The 27,370-nt window shown below is 42.9% G+C and overlaps 1 protein-coding gene across 1 annotated transcript in view; it reads right to left on the reverse strand.

Moving 5' to 3' along the window:
* Nucleotides 1-3,553: 3,553 nt before the first annotated feature.
* Nucleotides 3,554-27,370, reverse strand: part of CREBBP (CREB binding protein) — a 94,392-nt gene continuing 70,575 nt past the window's right edge. The window contains exons 20-31 of the mRNA XM_014936593.1: nucleotides 23,176-23,256; nucleotides 22,340-22,396; nucleotides 20,990-21,067; nucleotides 20,401-20,468; nucleotides 16,248-16,398; nucleotides 14,618-14,764; nucleotides 14,073-14,186; nucleotides 13,352-13,517; nucleotides 11,784-11,951; nucleotides 8,716-8,877; nucleotides 8,154-8,435; nucleotides 3,554-5,927 (exon numbers count right to left, since the gene is read on the reverse strand). Coding sequence (XP_014792079.1) covers nucleotides 3,759-5,927; nucleotides 8,154-8,435; nucleotides 8,716-8,877; nucleotides 11,784-11,951; nucleotides 13,352-13,517; nucleotides 14,073-14,186; nucleotides 14,618-14,764; nucleotides 16,248-16,398; nucleotides 20,401-20,468; nucleotides 20,990-21,067; nucleotides 22,340-22,396; nucleotides 23,176-23,256 — 3,643 coding nt within the window. The 3' untranslated portion in view covers nucleotides 3,554-3,758. The remainder of the gene's footprint in view (nucleotides 5,928-8,153; nucleotides 8,436-8,715; nucleotides 8,878-11,783; nucleotides 11,952-13,351; nucleotides 13,518-14,072; nucleotides 14,187-14,617; nucleotides 14,765-16,247; nucleotides 16,399-20,400; nucleotides 20,469-20,989; nucleotides 21,068-22,339; nucleotides 22,397-23,175; nucleotides 23,257-27,370) is intronic.

Raw genomic sequence — 27,370 nt, forward strand, 5'->3', positions numbered from 1 at the left:
TGACCTCGTGCGCTGTTAATTGCCTGCACTCGCTGCCGCCGACTCGAAGGAATGCTCTGCTGCTGCCTTCGGTCAGCGACGGGGCTCCTGTCCCCAGCTTTCTGGGCACCTGCTGTGCCGCCCCGCAGGAGGGCTCCTCTTCCTCAGCCCTTCGCTCTCACGAGTCCAGGTGGAAGAGCAGAGCAGGGAGCGCTGGCACACGTGCTGCAGGAAGATCTCTGGTGGGACAGCCACGAAGGTGAACCTCAGCTGGTGTGGTGGCAGCAAGGAGAAAGGCAGTGGCAGGCTGCTGGGGCAGCAGTGTTGGTGGAAGCCAGGACGGCCGGCAGCAGAGAGCAGAGCACGGTGGGCAGGAGAAGAGCAGAGGACGAAATTGTTCGGATTTAAGCACCTTTTCCCCCTCCAGAACTCAGTGAGGGGGAAGGTCTTTGCCATCCCCGCTGGCGATAACGATCCTGCAGTCACCTCCAGTGTGTTCTTGCCTTAGAAATTCTTGTGTTCCTGCGATGCCATTCCTTACGGACAGCACCTCCCCCACGAACACGGGCAAGGACCCCAGACATCAGACGCCCGTCCAGTCCTCAGACACACTGAATTTCCTACCAAAGCCCCCACGACTGCAGGGGCTTCGCACCGAGCCCGGCCCCTCCTCAGGTTGGACTTCAGCTTTGCATTTCCCTTTTCTTCCTGGTAAAACACCTCCTCTTACCTAAAACAACCGCTCCGTGGAGCTGGGATTGTCAGATCTAAACCTACCCCTTGCTCTGTGCTCTCAACCTATTTCAGCTTGTACTTAAAAATATTCCAGTGTTTGCTTCCCATCAGGTTTTTGTTGTTTTGGTTTGGTTTTTTCCACTTTTCCCCAGGAGCAGGAAGCCGAGGGAGCAGCAGCCCGGGCCACGCCACCTCTCCGTGCTCCAAAGAGGACTCGGCTTATCCAAATCCGGAAGCGGTGCCGGTGTTTTTAAAACAGACACTACTTAAAAGGTATTTACTTCAAAGGTATTAGCGAGATTGAGTGCGGTTGCCTTAACCTCGGGTGTCGGGCTGCGCCGATCCCAGCGGGCACCAGCCAAGGGGGAACCATCCTCCAATCCAAGCAGTTTTACCAGCTTTTATTAGAAACACCAGCACATTTCAAGTTTCCTCTTTTTGATCACAAATATAGTATTATTTTTTTTTTTTCTCCCCTCTTTTTAAGTACACAGCATGAGACACAGCATCAGGGCTTTCCATCTTTGTTTTGTTTTTTTTTTGTTTTCTTTTTATACAGCGATTTCTTTCGGACAAGCTTTGGGTTAAGTGTTCACTGACCTCACCCCACAGCCCCAAACTATTGACATCTTGAATTTGCTGAAGACGGTTGCGTGGGCAGATGAATCTGACGGCGGTGGAAAAAAAACCCCAAAAAACCAAAAAAAGGTACAATAGTTAAAAGTTTGCAAGAAAAAGTGTAAGCGGAGACCCTCTAACGAGTTAAAAAAGAAACGAAGCGGGCGCCGCAGCGCGCTCCCCTTTTCACAGAAGGGGGATAAAAGCTGAGATAAAGCCTTTGCTCCTCTCCCCCCTCCTGTCCCCCCCCAACGCCGTTCCTATGAAAACGTGAGGCTGGAGGAAGCGCTAATTTAAGGAAGAAGCCGAGGGTGCCCGGTGCTCCCCGCCGGGCAGGATCCCTTGCTGGGTTTTGCTGGAACCGAGAAGCCTGGAGGTCTGAGTTGATGGCGTTTTTTAGGTTAAATCGTGGGGTTTTAAGCTCACACCTATGCTGGGAAAAGTTTCCCTGGGCTTTTTAGCTCCCAGAAAGCGATTCATCGCGGGGCCGGGGGGAGGAGGGGCGAGTATCCCAGGAACAGGAGGGACTGGTGACAGGATATTAAAGGGAACATGTACATGATTTGTTATTTTTTATTCCACAGAAAACCCTCAAATCTAGACTCAGAGTTAACAGCAGAAAAATAGTGTTAAAGTCAATAGGTTCATATTTTACTGTAGACTAAATAAATTAGCCTAGAATTAACTCAATACTCTCTATTTTCCTTTCGTTGGTGATCCTTCTCTAAAGTAATGCAGTTTGTTTTTGTTGTTGTTTTTTTTTTTTTTTTTAAAAAGCGACGGCTATTAATAATTTATTCCAGTTAACCCTTTAGGGATGAACACCTGCAAAATAATTCCACGTAACGGGAACCATTCCCTCCCCCTTTTCTCCTCTCCCTCCCCGGAAAGGAAAACGATGGCTAAAAAGGGCGGTGTCGGACAGAGGTGCTACTACCTACAGTGCTCCAGGGATGGTGCCGCTCCTCGCGCTGCCTCTGGCTGCTCCGTGTCATGAGTGAATATATTCAATAGCCATGTCTTAAACAAAGAACATGATCCAAAAATATATAAATAAATAAAAACCTTAAACATTCTTACATGGATTTTTTAAAGAACAGAATACATGTTAAAAACTTCAGTAATTTATATCAATTTTTAAGCAATACTTTATATACAATGGAAAAAAAGACATGCATAGTCCAAATACAATGTTGAAAACAGCATTTTCATAACAAAAAAACCCAAACACTAAGTGTTAATACCATGTACATGAATTCAAGAAGGACCACCCTTTTTTGTCTGTTGCACACAGTTTATTTAACAATATGATATTATAAGTAAGAAATGAGTTTGTTTTTTTTTTTCTTTTTTTTCTTTTTACCATTCTATACAGTGATTGAATCTTCTTGGATTTTTTTTTTTTTCTTATTTATAGTAATTATAGCGCTTGCATGATTTACACTAGAATTGCTTTTCCTCATTTCAAGTTTCACACAGAAGAAAGAAAGAAAAGAATGCTTCTTCTCTATTCAAATCAGCACGGCCTAAGAGTGATCATCCCTAGTTTTCATCTAAAACCAGTTTTATCAGAGAAACAAAGCAACAATTTCTACATCTGCAAGACAAGGATTTTGGCATTGGCCAATGTGTGGTTTTTGTGTGCAAGAGTCAATTCCTATCTTTCCCGGGGTAATACTTCAAACGCCTGCAGAGTTCGCTATAGAAAAAAAAAAAAAAAAAAAAAAAAAAAAAAAAAAAAACTTCCCCCCACGAAAAATATCCAAGAACTTTGAACTGATATACATTTTTTCCCCAGAAGTATTTTGATTTATGTAATCTATATTTTGATCTATAAGTAAATAGTCGTTTCTCCTTGTTTATTGTCTGGCACAGTGTTCTCTAAAAAAAAAAAAAAAAAAAAAAAAAAAAAAAAATAATAATCTTCCCGCAACGTGTCAAAGTTACCGGGATACATTATAATGTTGCATTATTTCAGGAAACAGTTTCTGAATATTATTTTTTTGTTTTTTGTTGGTTTTTTTTTTTTCTTCTTTTAAACGCAAATGTTTAAAGTCTTGAAAATACAAATAAAAAATATGAATATAATGAACTTGTTTTCCCCGTTTAAAAAAAAGGTATGAGTCAACAGCAACAAAAAAATAAAAACCAAAAAAACCCACAAAAGAGACCAGATATTTTAACCGCCTGGCTTTAACAAAAAAATATATTCTTTGTATTGTTTTTGTGTTTTTTTTTTTTTTTTTTTTTTTTTTTAAACAGCAATTCATTCTTCCATGTGTAGGAAGCAGCAGTTCCATCTAGGATTCAAAACAACCCAGATGTCTGAAATTTTTCAGTACAAAACGTCCAAGAACACGAAAGGAAAAAAAAAAAAAAAAACAACAAAACAAAACAAAACCAAAAAAAGTGATGCTCCCATAATGCTACAAACCCTCCACAAATTTTTCTAATGTGTCCCCGGTGGTGTCACCGACCAGAGACAATTCGTTAGACAACGCACTCCTGTTGGGGGTGTTTAGTTGTGGAAGCATTGCACTCTGTTCTGGGTTGCCCAAGTGTCCCTGATCCATGGAGCTGGCCATTGTGACCGCGAGTCCCGGGTGGGGGGAACCAGTCTGGGGAGAGACGTGGTGAGGTGACGGTTGGGGCTGTATCCTGGGTGACGGGCTGGAATGTGGCGGCTGGGACTGGGGACGGGGAGACTGAACGGGTGCTGGGGACCGCACCTGGTTGCTGAGGGAGGTGGCGATCTGCTGGCCGGGGAGATGAGACGCCTGCGCTTGTCCTGAGAGCATGTGCTGCTGTGGGCTCATGGGGTTGGGCTGCCCGGGGGACCCTATCTGCTGTTTCATCTGCTGCTGCTGCAGGATGCGCTGCTGCAGGGCTTGCTGGATGTTGGGGGCCCCGTCCGCCCCCATGCCGGGCTGGCCCATCTGGTTGAGCTGTCCCATCTGAGCCATCTGTCCCATGGAACCCCCCTGTATCGATATGTGCTGCTGCATCCGCTGCTGCTGCATGGCTTGAGGGTAACCTCCCGGGCCTTGAGGCTGCTGGAACTGGTTGTGTCCTGCCATCCCCCCTGCCATGCCGGCCCCTCCTTGCTGCTGCTGCTGTTGCTGCTGCTGCTGCAGCAGTTGCCGCCTCAGGATCTCTCTGTACTGCGGGCTCATGTTGGCCATGCTGGGGTTGTGCCCGGGGTTCATGATGTTTATCGCTTGGCCCTGGGGATTCATGGCTCCTATCCCTTGCTGCTGGGGAGGAACGCTGGGTCTCTGCACTCCCGCTTGCATGGCGTTCATGTTCTGCAATCCTGCTTGGGCGTGCATGCCTGGCTGCTGCATGCCCGCCTGCGGCTGCTGCATCCCTGGCTGGGGCTGTATGCCCGCCTGCGGCTGCATGCCGGGCTGGTTAGCCACGTATTTGGCTGTTCTTTGCTTTATAAAAGCTGCCATAAGCTGAGGGTTGGATTTAAGAATATTAAGAACTTGCTGTTGCTGCTGGGGAGAACTCGGCGATTTCAAGGTCCTCAGTAAGTCCTGAAGTGCATTCGGGGGGATGCTGCGGGGCGGTTGCTGCACGCCCTGCATCCTTGGCCCAGCCACCGCTTGCGGCGTCGCCATGGGCATAACCGGCCTGGCCATTCCCGGCTGCATCTGCTGCTGCTGCGGCATCGGGGGCGACTGCCACTGCCCGGGCTGCATGTTGGACATCACCGGGCCGCTCACAGGGTTGGGCCGGGGTACATTCATGCTGACTTGCTGCATCTGGTTCACTGAACCCACCGTGGGGTTGACAAGTCCCGGGCGACCAGGAGGCAAACCATTGTTGATGTTGTTGACCCTGTAGAGCTGCTGCTGCTGCTGGGCAGCTTCTCTCTCGATCTGCCGAGCCGCTTCCACGGCGGCCGGCGGGGGCTGAGCGGGAGGAGGAGGTGCGGAGACCGGGTTTGCGGGTTTTCCCGTTGACACAGTAGTGGGGGGCTGAGTTCTGGACACGCTGGGGAAGCCGGCCGGTGACATACTTACAGGAGAAGGCTGGGGCTGGGGAGGAGGCTGCGGCGTTTGCGGTGTACTTGGCTGCTGCGTAGGGGTACCAGGCGTTGCTGAGGTAGGAGAAGGCAAACTTTGCTGAGGCACGTTTCGGGTGTTCATGGTGGCCATCCTTCTGCGCATGAGCTGAGCCTGCTGCAGGCGATGCTGGATCTGCTGCTGTCGGAGCTTGTGTTTGATATTGAGACAGAATGGCACGGGGCATTTGTTCTCTTGGCAGTGTTTGGCATGGTAGCAGCAAAGAGCTATGAGCTGTTTGCACACCGGACAGCCACCGTTGGTCTTGCGCTTGCAGCCCTTGGTGTGCTGGACAACCCGTTTCATCTTCTGGCAGGATGGCAAGGAGCAGTTTGCGTTGCGGCACTGACAGGCGTGGACAAGGGACTGAATGCAGCGCTGGATGCTCAGTCGGCGTGACTCCTGGGGGCTCTTGGACTGCTGCTCTCCTTGGCTGTTGCTCTCATCGTCCAGACCCAGGCCCCACTTAACCATCTTGTGGTCATGGCTCTTAGTGTTGTAGCAGTTAATGCAGAGGTCGTAATCCTGCAAAAGCAAAGAAAACCCGGGGTTCAGTTGTCTAGAGATCACCAGCCCAACCAGGAAAAGAGGAGGAGAGTAAGCGCGGTGCTGGATGAGCATCACGAGCCTGCTGTGGAAGCCCACTTTGGGTCTCAGTGGGTGCAAACACACAGCAGAGGAGAAGTAGGACAAGAGCCACACGCTGGGAAGAGCTGCCCCGTCACCACGGCAGAGGGAGAGGACCTTTGGGGCAGGGACCACCGGGCAGCCAGGGGCAGCAGCCACCTTGGCTGCCACAGCAAAGCGAGCCTGTGATCACAAGTCTTGACTATGGTGGGTAACAATGCAAAAAGGGGCTGTAATTGGGTCTTTTTTTTATTACATTAAAATATCTTGCAGGGTTTCACAGCAGAGGAGAAGCAGGACAAGAGCCACACGCTGGGAAGAGCTGCCCCGTCACCACGGCAGAGGGAGAGGACCTTTGGGGCAGGGACCACCGGGCAGCCAGGGGCAGCAGCCACCTTGGCTGCCACAGCAAAGCGAGCCTGTGATCACAAGTCTTGACTATGGTGGGTAACAATGCAAAAAGGGGCTGTAATTGGGTCTTTTTTTTATTACATTAAAATATCTTGCAGGGTTTGTTTGTTTTTTTTTTGTTTTTCCCTTTTGATAACAGGAACTGCTTACTCTTCTGTGATGTCTGGGGTACCTACACGAGGAGGGCCAAAACCTCCAGCAGACAAACCTACGCTGGTGCTTAAAGAACAGGGTTTGGCTCTCCATTTAGCTGTTCTTAGGGTAGTAATTATTAGTCAGTAATTACACTGAAATATGTATTTTTTTAGCCTCTAAAATGACCCTCAAATCGAGCGCGAGTTTCATGCTAAGACTGATCTGAAAACCTGCTCCAACACCCGCATTTTCACTGCCCTGACCTTTTTTGCTGGAGGAAGGGCACTCCTCACACAGAAGTACCCAGAAGACACCTAAAGCCATCCCTCCTTCCACCACTTCATTCCCCTGGTGTGTACGATCCGTTTCCTGCAGCCTTGCCTCAAGAAGCCCCGTTCAAGGCTTTCCTCGGAGGGATTAATTAAGACTCTTCCACCACAGACCTGGCAATAACTTGTGGTGTTAAAACTAGGCTGCACTTATTCACTATTTTTTTTTAATATTTTTTTTTGGGTTCAGCTGTAGCCAGGGGTCATTCCAAGCCCTGCAGAAGCTACCATATTTTTTTTTTTGGTTCAGCTGCAGCCAGGGGTCATTCCAAGCCCTGCAGAAGCTACCTCCTCCTCAGGTCCGCCGGTGTAACTCCGCGCATAATTGCTCTCTAGCACAGTTGAGTGGAAGTGATGGAGGCTGTAAAAGGACTGGTCGTTAAAAGCACTGAGCCGGGTTAGGAAGCAATTATTTGGGCTGATCTGAAGGGCAGGCACCCTCTAATGCTGGCCCGAAGAGACAATGATGAAGAGTCATGGCAGCCTCCTTGCCCAGCTCTGCGGCAGCCTGAACACGTGCCGGCTGCGCTCCTCATGACACAGACCACCACGGAAGAAAAGCCACCTTGCAGGAAGATACACTAACTTTTCTCCTGGACATCCATGAATGAGGACGAGACAGTGTCCTGCAGAGTCAGACCAGTCTGACACAGTCACACCTACTGCCCAGTCCTAAAGTTCTTTAATATTAAGTTCAAAACTTAGTAGAGGAGCCACAGTGGGACAGATAACACAGGAGTAGCCATTCCAGAGTACTGGTGTTTTCCATGTCAAGAAACTAAAGGCACTTAGTCTAGAAGAAGAGGTAGCCCACTGTGGTAGCCACCTTCCCTTCAGGCTTAGCAGCCCTTTTATCAGGACAGGCTTAATTTATTCCAAGCCCTGCAGAAGCTACCTCCTCAAATACTCAAATATGAGGAGAAACTTCTCACTCAAATATGAGGAGAAACTTCTTCACAGTGAGGGTGCCAGAGCCCTGGAACAGGCTGCCCAGGGAGGGTGTGGAGTCCCCTTCCTTGGAGATTTTCAAGCCCCGCCTGGATGCTCCTGAGTAACATGCTCTAGCTCTAGGCAATCCTGCTTCAGCAGGGGAGTTGGACTAGATGATCTCTATGGTCCCTTCCAACTCTAAAATTCAGTGAAATTCAGTGAAAATTTGGAGGAACTTTAGGCAACACCTCCCCGAAAAACCAATCAAGCTTGGCTGTAGGGCAAGAGAGAGCAGAAGCTTCCGGTGATATACACCTACCTCACAGACAGTGCAATGCCACCTTGTCTCCACGTGATGTTTGCACTCGTTGCACGTGTAGACAAAGCGATCCTGCCCTTGGGTGTGCAGTTCCACCAGCATGCAGAGCGTGGACCACTTGGATCGGCGCAGCGAGGAGAACTCCCAGTGCTTATCTCTGGCTAAGGTGAGGAAGGCGTCTCGCCCGTCCATCAAATCACAGCTAAGTAATGGATCAGGGTCCACAATGGGAGGCAGAGTGTTAATTACAGGCCCAGCGTGTAAATGAATCACAAAAAAGACCTGCAGATAAACGGGGGGGAAAAAAATAAACTTAAAAATCTATGAGGTTAGATAATCTTGCAGGAAAAAGCTCGTGTTCTGTTGCGGTAATGGTGTGCGCTACAAACGTTATCTAATTAACTTAGTTCAGGCTAATCCCTTCCAATACATCGTTATGCAACAGACCAAACTCTAGCGCCATCACAAGCTTTACTCCTCCTGATTTTTCAGTTCTGACTATCATCACGCCCGGATTTACAGGAACAACATCCTCTCTTTAGGCAGGGTATTTTGACAGTACCTCTTTATGCTTCTCCATGGTGGCGTAGAGCTTCTGAGACAGGTCGTTGGACACGTTTGGCATGCTGGGTTTCTTCTTGTTAGCTCGGCTGATGCTACTCTTATTCTTGTTGGTTTTTTTGTTGTTCTTTTTCTTGGCGTTTTTGCTGTCGCCCTGGCTTCCCTGCAATGAAGGCGAAGGAAAGGCGTTACACTGTATAGAGCCCTCTCCCATTCCCCGTAGCCGAGAGCGAAACGCTTCTGCTGGCAGTAAGAGAACTTTGTTCCAAGGCCTGCAAATCAGCCCTCCTGTGTTAAATATATCCTATCTTCCAGGAAAAAATCAAAAGCCAAACTGGCAAGGAAAGAAATTCAAATGCTGTTTAAAAATAGATTTTTAAAGTATGCATATACCTTAAATAATTCGTATCTTACATTTTTTTTTTCCCTTCTCAAACACTGTACTTCAGCTTCCACCGCTTGCTTTACAGGATCCTATAGATATTTGATGATAAAAGGAGTTACAAATCAAATGGACTGAAAAAAAATTCCAGGAGTGCAGTATTTTGCTTTGCTGTGCATTTGGGGTTTCACATACTTGAGATTTAATTTTTTGTTTGTTTTTATTGAACTAATGTAGGGCTAGCACACAGATAAGAACACGCAGGATTTGAAACTAACAGAATACATTATTCTCCATTCTGAAGACTTGCTCCAGGAAAATAAAATAAAATCCCTCAAATCTTCACTTGTGTTTAAGTTACACCACCATAGACCACGGTGACCATATACCAAGTACTAGAGGTAAGTAAAGAGAGTAAAAAATAGCAAATGATGCTATTTAGGTGACCTGTGAAAACAGAAATAACTTCGACTTCTCATGTCCTTGAAAAATAAAATCCCAAGCCCTCAGCAGGGAGCTTGGCGCTCAGGAAAAATCCACTCTCTAACTGCTAGAATGGTGGTTATCATGACATTAAATATAAGCTACTGAAATACTCTGATATATATATATATACACACACACACAGACAAGCAAGAAACTTTCATGAACACCGTGTACAAGAAAACCCAGGGTTTATCCACAAGCATATTCATCCAAAGAAAACAAAAATATTCCAACCAAAGAAAGCAATTCTATATATAACTGCTGCCATCATTCTATTCCATTAATTAGGCTTAGATAGAAACTCCCTGTCCAATCTTGGCTTTTCTGTAACTAATTTTATTTACTTTTTGACCAAACCTGTTTGGAAATTAAAATACTATTTTATGGGAAACCAGACAGAGCTCTACGTGATTTGACGAAATTAAAGAATGAGCTATTGTATATTCCTATCTTGACGACCCCCAAATTTTCTACCACCCTGATGGAATTAGGGCATGTTCTCCTTTGCTTCCATGTTCTAGTCCATCAATGTAGATTTAAAATTTAAAGAAATAGGTTTAAAACTTAAAGAATAGTTTGAAACTTAGCTGATAGTATAAATCTAAGTTTTCTTTCTACTCCACCTTTAACAAGGTTATATTTGGTCAATCCTACAAAGCTGTTCCAAGATGTTTTAAGCAGCTGTGAGATTGGTTTTGTACTGCATTATTTTGATGGCATTTAGCATATTCTGCCAGTTTTGCCAGAGAAGCTGACGCTACCATTACTCAGTGAGCCTTGTCCCTTCAGAGCCTTCTTCAAGAACTGCTGAACATTTATCACCTCTTTAGACTCTCTTTAACTGATACTGGCAGCACATGTTGACTTTTAAGAAGCTCTCTCTCCACATATACAAAGTTTAGGACTAAGAATTTAAGAAGAGATAGATACAATCAGTACCATCTCAATGGCAAATTGCAAAGATTCATTGCAAGAGGTCCATTGCTGGGCATAGTTTCCTCCCTAAAGTGACTGGACAAGTTCTCAGGCTTTTAATTTCACTCTCTTTTCTGAGCCCAGTGCCAAAGATCACACTGTTATGGTTTTTTTTGTTGGATTTTCAGATGGCATCTTAGCAATTTGGATGGAGATTTTGTTCCCCGACCCCCCCAAGCAATGTCAATGGCATTCAGTGGGAATGCAGGGATGTTACCAGCCAAGGCTGCATCCTCTCACTTTAGGCACACACGTTGGATGGGTTTCACAGTTAGCTGCTCTGGGCTTTTAAAAACACCTTTTTCCCCCCCCTTTTAGATGTAAATGTGTCACTGGAAGGCCGTGCTATGATTTATTGAAAGCAATGCTGTTAGCAAAAGATGACTGGACTTAAAACTCCAAACCTCGTCTTCCAGTTACTGTTACGCTGCTGTATTTGTTAAAATATTTCAATATTAAAAGTTACATTCAGAAGGAACAAGGTGAAAACTATTAACTTTATGATTCCATAAAAAAACCATAGCAACAAACTTATTTTCAAAACACCTTACTGCAAATCACAAGTAAAAGGGACAGTACCAAAGTGCCAAGGCCACTTGGATACAGATACAATCAAGACAGAAATAAAAATGAATATTAAGTTTCTCAGGAGCCTGAGAAAGTTTTGTTTTGTTTTAATAAACAAAGGGAGAACACTGGTGAAGGACCACCACCAACAGGACCAACATTTCACACCAGTGAAAAGCTTGCAATAAATACTTTTAAATTTTTAACCCCCTACCGTTGCAAACGACCGCAAGTACCTTTGCTTAAATAACAGCAAAATTGAATTCAGCTTTGAAAAATACAGCATCTTTCAAAATGCAAATACTGAAGGTGATTTGCAAAGGTGTGAAGCAGCAGCTCAGCCAAACGACTGCAAGCAAATGTAGCCGTCATGATGCAATCCAAAAGTAGCTGAACAGATTTCTCTGAGAACAGAGATGCTGAACTGACATAACTGACTTCTGATTCTATTAAAAAAACCCAACCCCAAACGAAGCCATCAGTATATTTGTTACCCAAGAAGAAAACCAGAAATTCCCATTAAAGGGAACCCTGATTTAACGTCTTGATGTGCATGACCTCCTTTCCTAGTTTTCTGCATCTGAACTCTCTAATTTATTGAAGCATTAATGGTCAACTTTGCGAGCCAGAAGGAAATGTAGCGCATAAAGTCTCCTCACCTCTGTTGTTTCACTCGCTGCAGTGCTTTCTTCCTTTTTCCTTTCCTCTTCCTCCTGCTCCAACTCCTTAATGCTTTCTTCCAGCACATTGGGCCAGAAATCACCTTCAAAGTAAGGCAGCTCCTTGGCACTTGTCAGCCTGTCCTCAGTTGCTTGTTTGAAGATGTCCTGTTGAGCGTATCGCACAATACCAAGAAGAAATAAATGAAGACCACTTAGGATAGAGAGGAGGACCAGAGACACGATGCAGGGCTGCTGTGCCTCCCTGACAGCCCAAGGCCTGCTCCTGGCAGGTCTCCTTTGCTGGGTGCAGCTCAAAAACCAGCCTGGCAATACTGATAACAGCCCACTCCCTGCTTCATCTTAGACAGACACCTGCTGAGCCTCTCCTGAACCTCCATCACACCATCGGTTCATGCTCCTGACATGATGGGAGAGACTAAGATACCCCTGGAAACCATAACAAAGCCCTCCCTGGTAATTACACCAATTAAAAATGAAGCCTACACCACTTAGCTTTTCCTACGCCGGTCCTAGACAAGCACAGGAGCTGTTCTAGTGACAGCAAGTGGGTCTCATCCACCCCTTTTCTTTATAAATTTGAAAGTCTACGAGCACTTCAGTGCACGTGTCTGGGCTGTGTCCCCAATGTGCAATAATCCCAGTATCTCCAGGAAGAATCGCTGAAGGCACCAGCCATTACAGACAGGAATATTAAGTAAAGTCTGGCTGTTGAAGGGGGACTGTGTGCAGCCCACACCCTTCACTGGCCACAGCTCTGTGGCCACCTGGCCACAAAGACTGGGAGGACCAGTGAGAGGAACAGGTATTCTGAAAAGGAACAGGTATTTTACCAGGAGGTGTTTTTTTGAGTGAATTGTGTTTAACAAGCAACACACAAGACTAGCTAATTTTCTTCTTCGGATCCATTTCAAGACCACCTTATTAGGAGAGACACAGATTTTCTAGCTCTTTGCTGCACTGGATGAGATGACAAGGTTTGCTATATGCTGTGCTGTTCCACACATTTAGTAACTGTCAGTTGCAATCAAAACATTAATTTTTTTACAGCACTGTCACTACCATTAAGAAATTCCTGTAAATTTTAGCATGTAAGGAGCAGCAAATGCTACCTTTACCATCTTTAACTTATTTCCTTGGGTACACGTGTGATATCGTCCAATTATGAAAATCATCCTTTTTCCTCTTCAAGTGAAAGAGCTGTTTATAAGCAGTTTTTTTGATTTCACACTGGTGGGGTCCAGTTCCACCTGGTCCTCCAGCATCACCAGAAGCAAACAGCTTCTATAAACCTTAACAAGTGCCATACTTCCTTCCCTCAAAGACTGCAGTGCAAGACAAGTACATGAAGGCAGGCTCTGGCACACTTCTATTAATGCAGAAACCAAACCTAAGGAGTTTTCAATCTGAAAATATAAGGAAATGAAGACACCGGCTGAGAATAAACCCCCTTGTACAACACTGCCACTGTTTCAGGTGTTATGAAACAGTATGAGCTACCTTCAAATTAAAAGCCTGTAAAAATTAATTTAGGAAGAGTAGCAAACCTTGTAGTCATGAATGATTCTCTCCGCAAACGCCTTGTCCAGCATCTTCTTATACCACTCTTGCAAACGTTTGGGTTTGGGTATTTTCTGATCAGGGGGGTGGCAATGAAAAATATAGTCATCTCCTTCGCTTGGGGGACAGGCCCAGATGTGTCCTGTCACATACCTGTGTTTCAAACACAAGGAAAAAACATCTTAACCATTTTGACTGCTATCTTAAAATTAACTCAAACAAATTGAGATATTAATTCAGACCTCTAGCTTTTGGGGGTTTTTTTCTTCTTCTTTTCATTTTTGTTTGTAACAAAGATGCCAAGGCAATGACCTCCCAAATTGAGATATTAATTCAGACCTGTAGCTTTTTGGTTTTTTTTTTCTTCTTCTTTTCTTTTTTCTTTGTAACAAAGATGCCAAGGCAATGACCTCTATTTATACAAGAGATGAGAAAAGGTCTGGGATATAATAATGAGGCTTTAACATCAAGTGAACCTCTGATAAAAAGAATGATACGCTGTCAGTTTAAGAATCCTAACACAGATAAAGCACCTTAGTGATAAAATCCAAATTTCTCTCTCTGCTGCAGAAGAGGCACATATTCCACGTATCTCAGAGAGGGCACAAGGAAAGAGAGACTATCCCCAGTGAAAAGCTATTTGGCATCCTGGATTAAAAAAAAAATGCTAAGAAAAAAGTTTTCTTTCTTTGCAAAGATCTCACTTACCCAAGTTTCTTCACGTATTCCAAGTATCCAATGAGGATTTCATGATAAACTGCAGTTCGGAGACAACGGGGGCGGAAGAAATGAATACTATCTAGATAGGATATGTACACACGCCTGCAGGGACCAGAGAAGAAGGGCAGAAAATCACGTACGGCTGAATGTTTTGCTTCCTGAGAACCAACTTCTACACTAGATACATCTACATCACACTGAACGAAGAAAAATTAACGATGACGTTATTTTAATGCATATTTAAGCATCTTAAAATGGTATAAACGATTCTCAAAAGCCAGCAATGGGTAGCATTTTTTTTTTAGACAGCAAGAACATACATTGAAAGGCAAAATTAAATACGTAATACGAAAAACTGTAACATTTTTGTTGTGCTATTTGTTATCCCGCTTCACAGTCACCTGCAGACCTAAAGTAGGACTTATTTGTGCCACAGAATTGAAATGTATCTCCTGTGTTTGAGAGGAATTGTCCAGTGAATGTAGCAAGCTGTTCTCTGCGCAGGCACCACCGACCCAGAAAGGAAAGAGTACCTTGTATTTGGAGGGGGGCAATCCGAGCCGTACTCCTGGACGTGCATGCCGAAGAAGCACACGTCTACTCCGTCTATCTCCTCAAACGCAAACAGAGCTTTGGTACGGTAAGGGAAAGACTCTGACATCTCCCCAGAATCCACAAATCTGTAGGAAAGGGTAGTAGGAAGGAGGGCAAAGAAACCCCACAAAAAGTCAATTATTAAACAAATGTCCTACCAGAACGAGGAAATCCTTTTCAACCTTATTTTTAACTAATTAGAAACATTTATGCAGCAGTTAAACAGGGTCAGATCACAGAATGAGATGAGGTTGGAAGGGACCTCTGGAGATCATCCTCCTGCCCAAAGCAGGGTCACCCAGAGCAGGTTGCACAGGAACATGTCCAGGTGGGGTTTGAATGTCTCCAGAGAAGGAGACTCCACCACCTCCCTGGGCAGCCTCTTCCAGGGCTCTGCCACCCTCACAGGAAAGAAGTTCCTCCCCGTGCTTAGGTGGAACTTCCCGTGTTCAAGTTTGTGGCCATTTCCTCCTGTCCTGTCCCTGGGCACCACCAAAAGCAGACTGGCCCCATCCTCCTGACACCCACCCTTGAAGTATTTATAAGCATTGATCAGATCCCCCCCTCAGTCTTCTCTTCTCCAGACTAAACAGGCCCAAGTCCCTCAGCTTTTCCTCCTAAGAAAGATGCTCCAGGCCCCTCATCATCTTTGTAGCCCTCTGCCGTCCCCTCTCCAGCAGTTCCCTGTCCTCCTTGAACTGGGGAGCCCAAAAGTGGACCCAGTGCTCCAGATGGGGCCTCCCCAGGGCAGAGCAGAGGGGCAGGATGACCTCCCTCCACCTGCTGGTCACACTCTTCCTGATGCCCCCCAGGATGCCATTGGCCTTCTTGGCCACAAGGGCCCATTGCTGGCTCATGGGCATCCTGTTGTTTACCAGAGCTGTATTATAACAGAGTCCTGTCAAAGCGTGGTCTGTTGGTATAAAACTCAGGGAAAGACAGTTTCTGTAATAGTCACCATACGACCAAACAGGCCACCATTGAGGGCAAGAGCGTCCTCAGCAACCACAGGCCTTTAAATATGGCTGCAGATTAGAAAACCTGATGCATTATGATGCAGTGATATCATGTAAACACTGTCTTTATGAATTAAAGCCAAAATACTTCATAGAATTAACCTTTTAAGCTTTTCACTCATGATGAAGCAAATAAAAAATAACTTCTGAAAGCTAAAGTATTGATAAAAACGCAGCAAAATGAAGGAACAGAAAAAACCCATAAGGCACAGAACCTCAGCAATGGTTTCAAACTAACTTCTGAATTCTGTAACGCTACCCAAAACGTGGCCAGACTCTCTCAAGAATTAGTAATGCAAAGTTATTATAACCCAAACGAGGATATTCCCATTACCCCTCTAAAACCAGTCCAAATACAACTGCATTTTGAATCTCCTCCCAGTTGATTTACTGCATACTGGTTTTCTTCCTTTCATAACTTTACTCATGCCTAAGTTTCAAAAACGTGCAAAGAGATTAAGGTGCAAATTGGCATAATTTTACAATATTTATGCAGGGAGACCTCAAAATAACAGATTCCAAGCTTGCATTTATTGTAATTAACAGAACTAACCTGGATTTCATTCCTGGTTTAACTTCTACTGTCTTATCTGAACTCGCTACCACTCTGACAAAGACCTCTCCAGCTTCAGGATGATTCTGTCGCCGCAAAAATTTATTTACTCTGTCTTCCAAATGGTTTCCTAAACGCGTCGTCTGTAGCCCTAGAAATGAAGGGGGAGAACGTGACACCAGAAACGTTAATACTGGAGAAATCATTGTTAAGTCTTACCTCCGTGTGAAAAATTGATGGTTTTATTTACGCAGCCAAAATTAAAAAAGCAAACCCATCTGTGTTTTCACCCGAGCCTTAAGTGTCTGTACCCCAGCACGGAAGCTAAAACCACTGCAGTGGGAAAATGACTTAGTAAGTGAACCAACAAAGGTGGCTTTACATAGCACTCTGAAATTTGCAGGCTTATTTTATGAACAGTGCAAACGTTTTCTCCTAACAAAACCACTATCTGGCTGTTTGACAAAGATTACATCACTTTATAGATCTGGCTCAACGCCACACCTTTTCAAGCAAAGCAAAGCAAATCAACAGAAATGAAAAGCCTTTTGACTTCAATGGCGATTTCATTGCTTTTTCTTTTCTTTTCAAGAGAGCTTTTAGATTGAACAGTTACAGTAATCTGCACATAAACCTTAAATAGTTCTTGCGCAGAGATAGAGGTCTTTAAAAGTTCAAGTCCACGTATTGTCCAGATGCCCCTCCCCAAGTCTTTACATTTACAATTAGCTTTTGTGGGGGACAGCAGCTTTTGTAGTATTACAGGATGTGACGGTTTTCAAATAAATCCACAACAAATTACAGAAATTAAGATGAAGATTTTGGTTTAAAGTCAGAAAACAGTAGTAGCACACTGTTTTGACCTGAAGATTTATGACGATGTCTCTCATCCTGCCGTAATTATTTTATCACCTAATATTTCTACTTCATTTTTATGGTCAATTTTCTATCTTTCCAAAGTGATGGTGCATTCTACAGACGTTCAGTTTACTAAAATCCATTTAATTTTCAGCTCTCCATTGCCTCAATTTTCAGTTGTTATTTGGCCACTGACACAAGGCTGTTGGGTTCTTCTTCCCGACTCCTGAGCTCAGACACAGAACACTGCAGTCAAATATTGATGCTAAAAATTATTTTAGGCTCCAATACTGGGGAAAAAAGCCACATATAATCGAAGGAGGATCTCATTTTCTAAGGGTTTATATAGTTAAAATTTAATTTTACAGCAGTTTATAGAAATTGCTCAACGCGGTAATTTTGTTTTACATCTTTTAGCCTGTCCCCTTGTCCAGTGAGATTCTATGGTTATAAACAGCACAGCATAATCTAAATATCATTTACCTGGGAGCTAATAATTAAATTTAAAGGCAGGTTAAATTAAAAAATACACCACGCTATGCCTTTTACCAAATACTGGCCTTTCCCAGTGTTTCCCAACCCAATACAATACATTGGGCTTTCCATATATAATAGAAGGCAGTTGATTTTCAAGAAAAATCAAATTTTAAAGGAAATTCACAGATACTTTCTGAAGGAATTATTTTGTTTTGTTGATTTCTCCAAACAGGAAAAAAAAACCAAAAACGAAACAGCTCAGTTTCAGCTAATGAGATGGTATATTTTTAGAAAGCCATTTTAGTTAACTCTACTGCCTTGTGTTTTCATTTTATCATCTTTCCAGTGCTAAGCAACCAAAGGATATCTGCTTCCTTCCTTATGCTGCAACGCTTTAAGACTTGAAAAACAAACAAACAAAAAGACCAGATAAGAAGATAAAAGAAATAGGCAGCATCAACATTATACACACTGTAAGTAAAGGATCTAAAACCTGCATATTTTGATATATTGGAATGCACAAATTCTTTTAGAAAGGAACTGGATTTTGGTTCTCGGACACCTCTAACTTATGTACTTCCAATAAAAGCTCAGGTCTCAATGAAAACTGCAGTGCAAATTCCTTAAAAGGCCTCCAAATCGATAACAACTCGAGTACAGAAGTTTTGTTGGGGCAGCAATGGCCAGATGCTTGTTACTGGATGAGAAACTGGACAGACAGTCAGACTTCTGGCTTATGGCTTTTTTGTCAGGAAACTACTTTAGGCGACTTATTAGTCAGGATATCTTGTGTCTTTGAATGTCTCTGCATCAGCTACTGGTTAAGTGATATTCGTAAATTTTCTTAGTAAGAAAAATACTTCAAAAGTTAGCAATTTCCCAGCATAATCCAGCTGTACACTGGTTTATAGGTTGTATTTGGCAAGCTGTCACCCAGCTTTACACAACTTACTTGTGATGTGGTTAAGATAACCAACTTTACTTAATATATACATTAGGAATATGAATGTTACCATCACAGCTGAGCAATAGCTCTCAGCTGAGGGACGTGCTATCTTGATTATCAGTAGTTGTGCCAGAATGCTTGAAAACATGTAGAAATATTGATGGCAACCCAGTAAGGGGTTTTATGGGGAGGGAGGGGGAGAGGAGAGGAAACATGTTAATGTTTTAAACTTTCATGGCTCATGTTTGGTTTTAGGTCAGTAGTAAGACCAAGGTTTTGACAACAAGAAGAGGTCTTTTCCTTCCCCATTCTTGTGATTCCACTAAAGAAAACTGGTCTCAAGAGCTGAGCCCACCAGGGGATTACAGCTGACAGCAGGACTCAAATCATCACAGGAAAAAGAAAACAAGATAACCAAAAACAGGGGAAGGAGGAGGAAAAGGAGATCAACGGGAAGGAAAAAAAGCAGTGTTATTTCCCCATCCAGATCCCCAAAGAACAGAACAGTTACCCTGAGTTAAATGTTGGTCACTCAAACTTTAAGCAACGTCACAGAACTGCAGACATCCAAGGAATCACATACTTATTTAAGAAAATTATATAGCATGTATGCTGTAAAGTCAGCATATAATGGAAGAGACATCTATTTAAAATGGTTCTCTGAAACTACATTTTTATTTCACCATTTTATTAATGTTCTCTTACAATCTTAATCTGTCTTTAATGAGGCTAGTTTTAATCTTTTAACAATACTTGCATGCGTCAGGTTACTCCAGAGACCGTTGTGATTGCTGTAACCTAATATGTCTCACACAGCGTTATCATCTCCAAATTATCCCCCTCCAAATCTCTCATTATGCAATCAACCACACACCAAGTTAGCAAGAAGTTAACATTTAATGCAAAAACCACTGCTTGATGACAATTTGGAAGATTCAAGCTTGCAAAGTCACAGTACGTGAGGGCTATGCCCAGAACTTCCCAGGACCAAAGAAGAACTAGGGAGGAATCAAGTGTAGCTGCAAGTTCCAGTTGTTCAAGTGTCTGAATCACCCTCTTGGCTTCTACACTCACTTTGTTTTTCTGCTCTTCTTTCTCCTCCACTGACGCTGCATTTCCAACGCTAACACCTACTCCCCCCGAAACGTGTATGAGTGAAAGTCATCAAATTATGTTCTTTGACACTTAAACGCGTGCAAAGAATTGCTTTGTGCAAGGATTGCTGAGGAGATGGAGACAACTCGACCTGGCATCTTTTTGGCTCTCTCTTTCGTGCACATTACAACAAGATCCTGACAATGGTTACTTCCAAGAAAATCTAGACACGCGGTACAATCGGTTACTCCTTCCAGCGGCCAGTTGTTATCACACAGCCCGCTCTCCAAGCAAGAAAAGCTCTTCAGCTACATTAGTACTTGGCACCACCTCAGCACACCTGAAACGCAGCGCAACTTGTCATTACACGTTATTTGAAGGGTGCAGAGGTGACAACAATTTACTAGAGTTTCAACGCTACATGGAAACATGGCTAAAATATAGCCAGTAAAGCGCAGGCAGACGTGTGTTTTCTCCTCTATTGTGTCCCCTCCTCTTTTTTTTTTTTTTTTTTAAATCTTAGAAAAATAAGGACAGAGATGCCAAATTCCTCAAGCGGTGTTAAAACTGACCACAAACACATACAGAGCAGGTCTTTAAAATGTTGATTAAAATTCTGACAGCTATGAAAGCCTTGGGCTACGCTACTCCCCATTTTGCAGATGTTCCTGTGCTGTCCATCGGGAAAACAGAAAGTCTCAATCAAAAAGCTATTAGGCATGGCAGGGAGAGGATGAAAGCTGAAGATGAAGATAGAAACAGAAATATAAAACTCACTTTTAGCACTGAATTTGTTCTCTTTGCGTGTTCTACCAGTTTTCTTCAGACAATTATCACAGACAAACCTATTGAGAAAAAAAGAAATTGCCAAAGATTTAGCATAAATCCATTATAGGCTTGCTTAAACCCAACCTCTGAACCCATAATTTAAATATCAGAGTATGAGATCTTTTTCTCTGTGTTTGAACAGTTTGTATTTTTTATTTTTTTATTTGTATTTTTAAGTCCCCATTTTTGAGGGACTTAAAGCCTCTGTGAGGTGATTTAATTCTGCCAAGCAGTTACACCTGGATTTGTGTCCTGAAGTACCCAACATTTACCTCCAACCAGCTGCCATTGTTCAGCAGGTCAAAAGAAACCACAAAAATCTGCGTATACAAATTGGTTTCACACATTTTCAGCTGCATATATTGAAATGAGACCCCAAACACCAAAAAATGTATTTTACTTAGAAAAACTTTGTCCTTTTATAATCAGTTCTTTAAGGGCAGTGACTACTTATTAAAGCACAAAGGTGGGAAGCCTTAATGATATAAACTACATTGGTCTTACTATAGAAGGGGTAAAAAACTAATAAACATCTTACCCTGAAGGCCAAATAATATCATAATGTAATACACAAATCTGGTGCATCTTCCGACCACATTCTTTGCAGTCAACAAACCTGAGAAGAAAAAACAGCAGCCAATCACTTCTGTTGGTAGGCAAGTCATTTTGCACAATTCAGCAAGAAAGAAGGACCTTCTAACCCTCTGCTAAGAACTGAATTGACTTCAGCAGCCTCAATTTATGTGCCAGTTAAAAAAAAAAAACCTCATTAGAATAGCTTCAGATATACATCTATCAATTTCATGTGCACATTATATATATGTATCTATATGAAATGTGAAACTTGTTTAAAAACGTGAAATGGGCTGTCACACACAACTTTTTCTGGGTCTTTTCTATCCTTTTCTAAGCCAAGTTTTATGTTTTCCCAGCTTCGCAGACTTTGCTCCAACAATACCTCCACAGATTGAGTTTTCAATTGTTGCACCAACCACGAGCTGACTAAATGGTTGCTCAACTTACTGTAAATGTAAAAACTAGTCACTCGTGAATCACTGTGCCCAGAAAACATGTATTAACTTGTTTTCACCTGCCCGGGTCTGCTATAGGTTTTGTTTTTTCGGTGGGGCTTTTATTTGGGTCAAAATAGTATGTCAAAATTCTTTTGTTGGATCAAGTCAAGACTGCAACATTGGTTTTGAAGCCCAGAGCACTGGGGTCTATCTCAGCCTACCTCTAAAGGTCTGGGGGAGGAGCTCTGGTGAGCATTTGCAAAGATGAGAAAAGGAAACAAGATGAAAAGATGTATTTGCAAAGATGAGAAAAGGAAACAAGATGTATTGCATATCAAACTGCCAGAGAACAAAGTAGGAGTAAGATAAAATCTCGTTTCAGCCAGTTAAGGACATTAGGAAATGTAGTGCATCGCTACTAAAGAAATGTTCAACTTGGCTTTTACTGAACTTCCTGAGGGTAATGAACACAAAGGAGAAGGACAGATCTTTCAGTGGGCCAAATACTCAAGTGAGGAGAAAAAACAGGTTTTATAAGTCTAGCTAAAGCAGCAGAGGAAACACAGAACTCGCCCACAGGTACTCAGAAAGCTCAGCAGAAAGACTCTGTACAACAGAGGGCCATTTTCAGACCACACCTTAGGAATTCCCCAAATCAACAGAACTGCCATGAAAACAGGCTGACATTTTCCTCTTGGATTATCAATGGTAGACATCAAATTCGTATGCTGTGCTATGAACTCTAGAGAATGATTCTGCAGCCCGTTTGGGCAGAGATGGGGGAAAGGAAAGTCTATTCACTGCCTGAATAATGAATTACACTGAAGTGTTGGCTAAAGGGCAAGATGAAAGAAAAACAAGGGTCTGGTACTTACGGCTCTGGATCTAGTGTATCGTTTTTCTTCTTTTCAAACTGATCCTTAGAGATGGTTCTAGAGACAAAGAGTTAATATGAAAACTCAGTAGTACCTTTATATCAGAGGCCAAGACAATATCATGCTTTTCTGAATTGCAGCAAATGAACAAACCTCATGTCTGAAGGAAGCATATCGGTATTTATTTTCTATTCAGAGAAAACAATTCATTTTATTTTAAGCTACAGAAAATATTATCACTTCCCATGCAAATTAAAAGCAAAATGAGAGGTAGCCCGGTATACACATAAATTTAAAATCATAAAGAACATTGGAAGCTGTCGTCAGTAAAGCAGCCACCTTCCAAAACAACTTGTATTTTTCATAAATCTTAGGACATCTTATTTTCTGGCCAAGTTAAAGACAAGCCATTGGTTTCATAAACAAAAGCTGTGCTTCAAAAGGTGAGACATCAGGATTAGCCGAAGTCTTTTATTTGAAAAGATAATGGATCGGTGACATTTATTGACCCAGCTTCCGTTCCCCCTGCCCCTTCCAACCATATTTAGTGTCTGCCACCCACTGCACCCTGTCCATGGGCAGCGCTGGGCACGAGTGACACTGTTGGGCAGATTAACAGCGGGCAGTGCTTGAGTAGCACAACTGGGCACGAGTGACACTGTTGGGCAGATTAACAGACCCAACACAGAAATAAATGTGTTATTGTAAAAACCTCCCATTAGTAAGAAAAAGGGCATTTCCCCACCACCGGCCGCAGGGTTTAACTATCACCTGAGGATTACACATCACCCCTCCTCTTTAAAAAGGTGTCGTGCAGAAGAAAGGAAGCGACTTACGTTTGAGGCTGGGAAGGGTCATCACCCAGGGTGACATTCTCCCCCTGGATTTCAGTGAAACACTTCTCACAGAAGTGATACCTGTCAGCAAGAAGGCCATATTTGGGTGAACTGGTCCAGCACAACATACAGCCACCCAAGCACGGAGCCACCAACCAGAGCAGGGCAGATCACCACGACGAAAGGGGGGGCGTTGTTGGTTGATTGATGGGTCAGTGTGGACAATGAGGAGGAACAGAGGGGAGGGCAGGATTAGAGAACAGGGGAGGGAACAAACAGCACAGACGTAAGAGGTAAGACGCAAACACCAAGACAACACAGAGCAGAAAGCCAAGGCAAAGCACAGATTAGCATTCGGTCTCATTTTACACAGTACTAACAAGTCGTCGGGCGTCAAATTCAAAATTTGGGGAGGATTAAGGAAGTAGCTACCAAGCGCTACGTTTGTATCGGCTTCAAATTTAAGAATTTGGATTTGATTTGCATTACTTAGGAAAAAAAAAAAAGTGCTCTTTGATTCCAGGCTTGCGGCTGATTGAGTTTCCTTTGGGTAAAAACAGCCTGTCAAAAAGCTTTAAGAACACATTTATTACAGATTTAAGTAATTGGAAAATATGCTGAAAGCATTTACTGATTGTCAGTAGAAACTGCAAAAGCAGAAACACTTGGTATTGAAAAAAAATGTATAAAAATATTAAATTCAAAAGTTATTTGACTATAAGATTAAATGTGACCAATTGCTCAAATAATATTATTTAATATAAATGAAACCAAATCCATACTCTAGACAAACATTTAACAGAAATGCAATTATGGGTCAGAGTTTCCAGCCATTTATCTATACAAGTACAATATATGTATATATGTGAACAACATTTAATATTGTACATACATACAATATATTTATCAGGTACATTAAAGACGTGGAATTAAGCTTTACAAATTGAATATGAGTCCAGGTACAATTTTTGGTCACTAGACCAAGGGCCAATCCAAGTTAAACTCAGCAAAACCAGTTGCAGTTTAACAAACCAAGCTGAGTAAATTGGAACACAACTCTATAAAAATACAATCTGCATTTGAAAAAAAAATAAAATCAAAGTTACACAGATTTTGGGGTGGTTTGTGGTTTTTTTGGGTGGCTTTTTTTTTGTTGCTGTTGTTTGTTTGTTTCAGATGAACTGGAACCAAAGTTGTCAGGGTCATTAAAAAAATAATAATAATAATAAAAAAAAGGAGGCTAAACGTTTGGAAAGGATATGAATTCACACATGAACAAAGGTAACAAAGAGAGGCCACAGCTGTAAAATGCAGGAAGGCCACAAAGGGTCATCAAAATAAAGGAGCTGTATGGAGGATCAAGAGTGAGAGAGTGTAAGCAGCAATGGCAGCACAGTAAAACGCAGTTTTAGTACTCAAACACTACAACCGTCAGAATGGTCAGTATAAAAGGCATCGAACGAGACTCAACGTCACAATGAACCAACAACTGAAGGGATGGAGATTAATAAATACAGCAGCTTGCCCCTCCAAACACGTACTCATACACTTCAACTACTGTAATCCAGGTGATGTCTCCAAGGCTGTGCTTCCCTGGAGACAACCAAAAGCCATTTCTGGGCAGGTATGGAAACGTATGGCTTGGAATTTCCTCCTGCAGCACTCACTGGCCATCGTGTCACCAACTACAGGGTTGTGAAAGGGAGCGAGCCGGATGAATGGGGGAAAAGCCCTTCTGCAGGTCCGTGTTACCAAAAAAACCTGATTTACAAGAGCCTGAAAACTTTGGCAAACTCTGCCAGCTGGCGCGGGCTCCAAGAGCCACTCTGCTGGCCAAGAACCACTTCAACGCAGCAGCGCGTTGAACCCTCTCTACTGTGGGGCTGACACAAAGAGGAAAAAGGTGTATTTTATTCTAGTTAATACAGCCCATACTGACATACCCACGTCATCATCTCGGCAGCGGGGCAGCTGCCTCTTTGAGAGCCACCACGTGAGGCCTAACGCCACGCTCCCTGCCCAGAGGGCTGCGTGCCAGCCCGCTACCCGTCACACCGCAAGCCATTTGACTTCTCCTGGGTCAGCTCAACTAGGATTAAACACATCACCCTCCCAAGTCAAAAACAACAAGGCTTTTGGAACTGATAACGCAACAGAACAAGGCCAGGAGAAAAAAATAAATAAATTCCATTAATTTGTAATCATTGGGAATGATAAATATAGTCAGGTTATTACAGAGCAATATTACAAGAGAACTTCAGGAGTGGATACTGACACTGCACATCTCATTTACACTGACTTGACCTGCCCCTTGCCTCAAACCCCTAAACTGATACAGTATTGTCTAATATATTTTAAAAAACCCCAAATGTAACAGATTTAGAGTTTTATATCCTTTTACACATTGTCCATGTCCTTTTTTTCTATAACGTACTACTTCAAATTTTTCTTCAATTAAAAAACCCCACTAATTATTTTCCTTACTAACAAGGTTGCTCATTTGAAGAGTCAGGTTGGGAAGGACTGAAACACAGGAGGACCCAGAAGCAGGAGTGAGAAGTCAGAAAAATCCAGTCAAGGCTCCTATTATACCTTGCTCCATTTAAACAATACTCGAAAATGGTTAATTCTGATCCATTTTCAGAATAATTTATGGGCTTTCAAAGCACTCATGAAACTGGGCAACAAGGTTGCCCCCTATATTGGACTTACATGGCAGGAACGAGCCCTTCGGCTCGGCAGCGTGTTAAGCACGTGCTCCAGGAATCCCAGATCCAAACGGGGAGCACGGGATTTCACAGGCTGCAGAACCAGAGCCTAATGCTAGCAAGAGTCAAGCCTTAAGCCACGATATTAAAATGAGGAAATAAAAATTGAAATACAGTGAAAATGAATCGCTTAAAGATCATGAACCATTTGTCCATAAAATAACCAGGGTGAAACAATAGCTAGAACTTATTATGAATATGGATCCTTAGAAACGGAGACTTGCTTGTAATCCATTCACTTTTGCACGTCACCACAAATATCCAACAAAGCCCATGGAAAGCATACAATGTTCTAGTTGTAACAGTCACAGAAAATACAAAGAATGTACTTCTTGCAACACATCAAAAATGAAAAGCTTTTCAAATGCAGACTGTTCAGGTGACTGATTCCCATTTATCAAAGACTAAAACATTAGAGCTAAATACCAAAGTCCAGAAAATGCTCAATCTCTGCCTTAACAGGTGAATTTCCACCTGTAATTAAGTGCATTCAAAGGAAATGCTAAATTAGTAACTGGATGCTAGGACTGATATGGAATACTGATCAGTTTTCTCAACTGGATAGTCACACATGAAGTATATTTTATGAAGAGTTACTTTAACATAAACTTCTGCCTTATGGAAGCCAGAGAGTTCTATACCAGATAATTAACTTTTAATCACTGAACTGTAGTGCCAGAATTTATTTATTCAATGATGTCTAAATATTCTTAGTTGTAATAGAGTTATGGGATATGCTGGACTTCAAGTACATCCCATTTTGTCTGTTTCGTAAATGGAAAACGACAAGAACATTTGACCAATTAAAGATCTGCTGGAACTACAGAATTTGGCTTTTTTCACTACTTTCATAGAATCACAGAACGGTTAGAGTTGGAAGGGACCTTAAAGATCATCTTGTTCCAACATCCTGCCCTGGGCAGGGACACCTCCCACCAGACCAGGCTGCTCAAAGCCCCATCCAACCTGCCCTTGAACTGAATTTGCTATTCAGTTAAGAAAAATCTAAGATTTGAAGAGCACTGTCACAAGGAATAGTTAATTTGACTGTTTTAGAGCAATACAGCTGATCAATAAGAGCCTTCTACGGTCTGAGAGTCCAAATACATCACCCCTGCCTCCCAACTCAACACCTCCCCAATCCCCAGCCCTTTCTCAAGACACCTTGGTGAAAAGAAATCTCCACCTGCTTGGCCTACTGATGCCGAGAGAAATCACCTCCCTTTTATTACTACCCTTTCAGACTAAATTCAAATTTATTACAGGTAGGAAACTGAAATATTGCATCACCCAGTCCAGAGGAATCCACGGCCCCACCATCCATCCCTGTGCTTCTTGCTCACAAACACCACTGCCTTACATCAAGTAATCCAAATGATTTAATACTAACTTAAAAAAGGTATAACTTAGAGGAAAACCACCCCTTC

Source organism: Calidris pugnax, unplaced genomic scaffold (assembly GCF_001431845.1).
Source record: "Calidris pugnax isolate Ruff unplaced genomic scaffold, ASM143184v1 scaffold17, whole genome shotgun sequence".
NCBI lineage: Eukaryota > Metazoa > Chordata > Aves > Charadriiformes > Scolopacidae > Calidris > Calidris pugnax.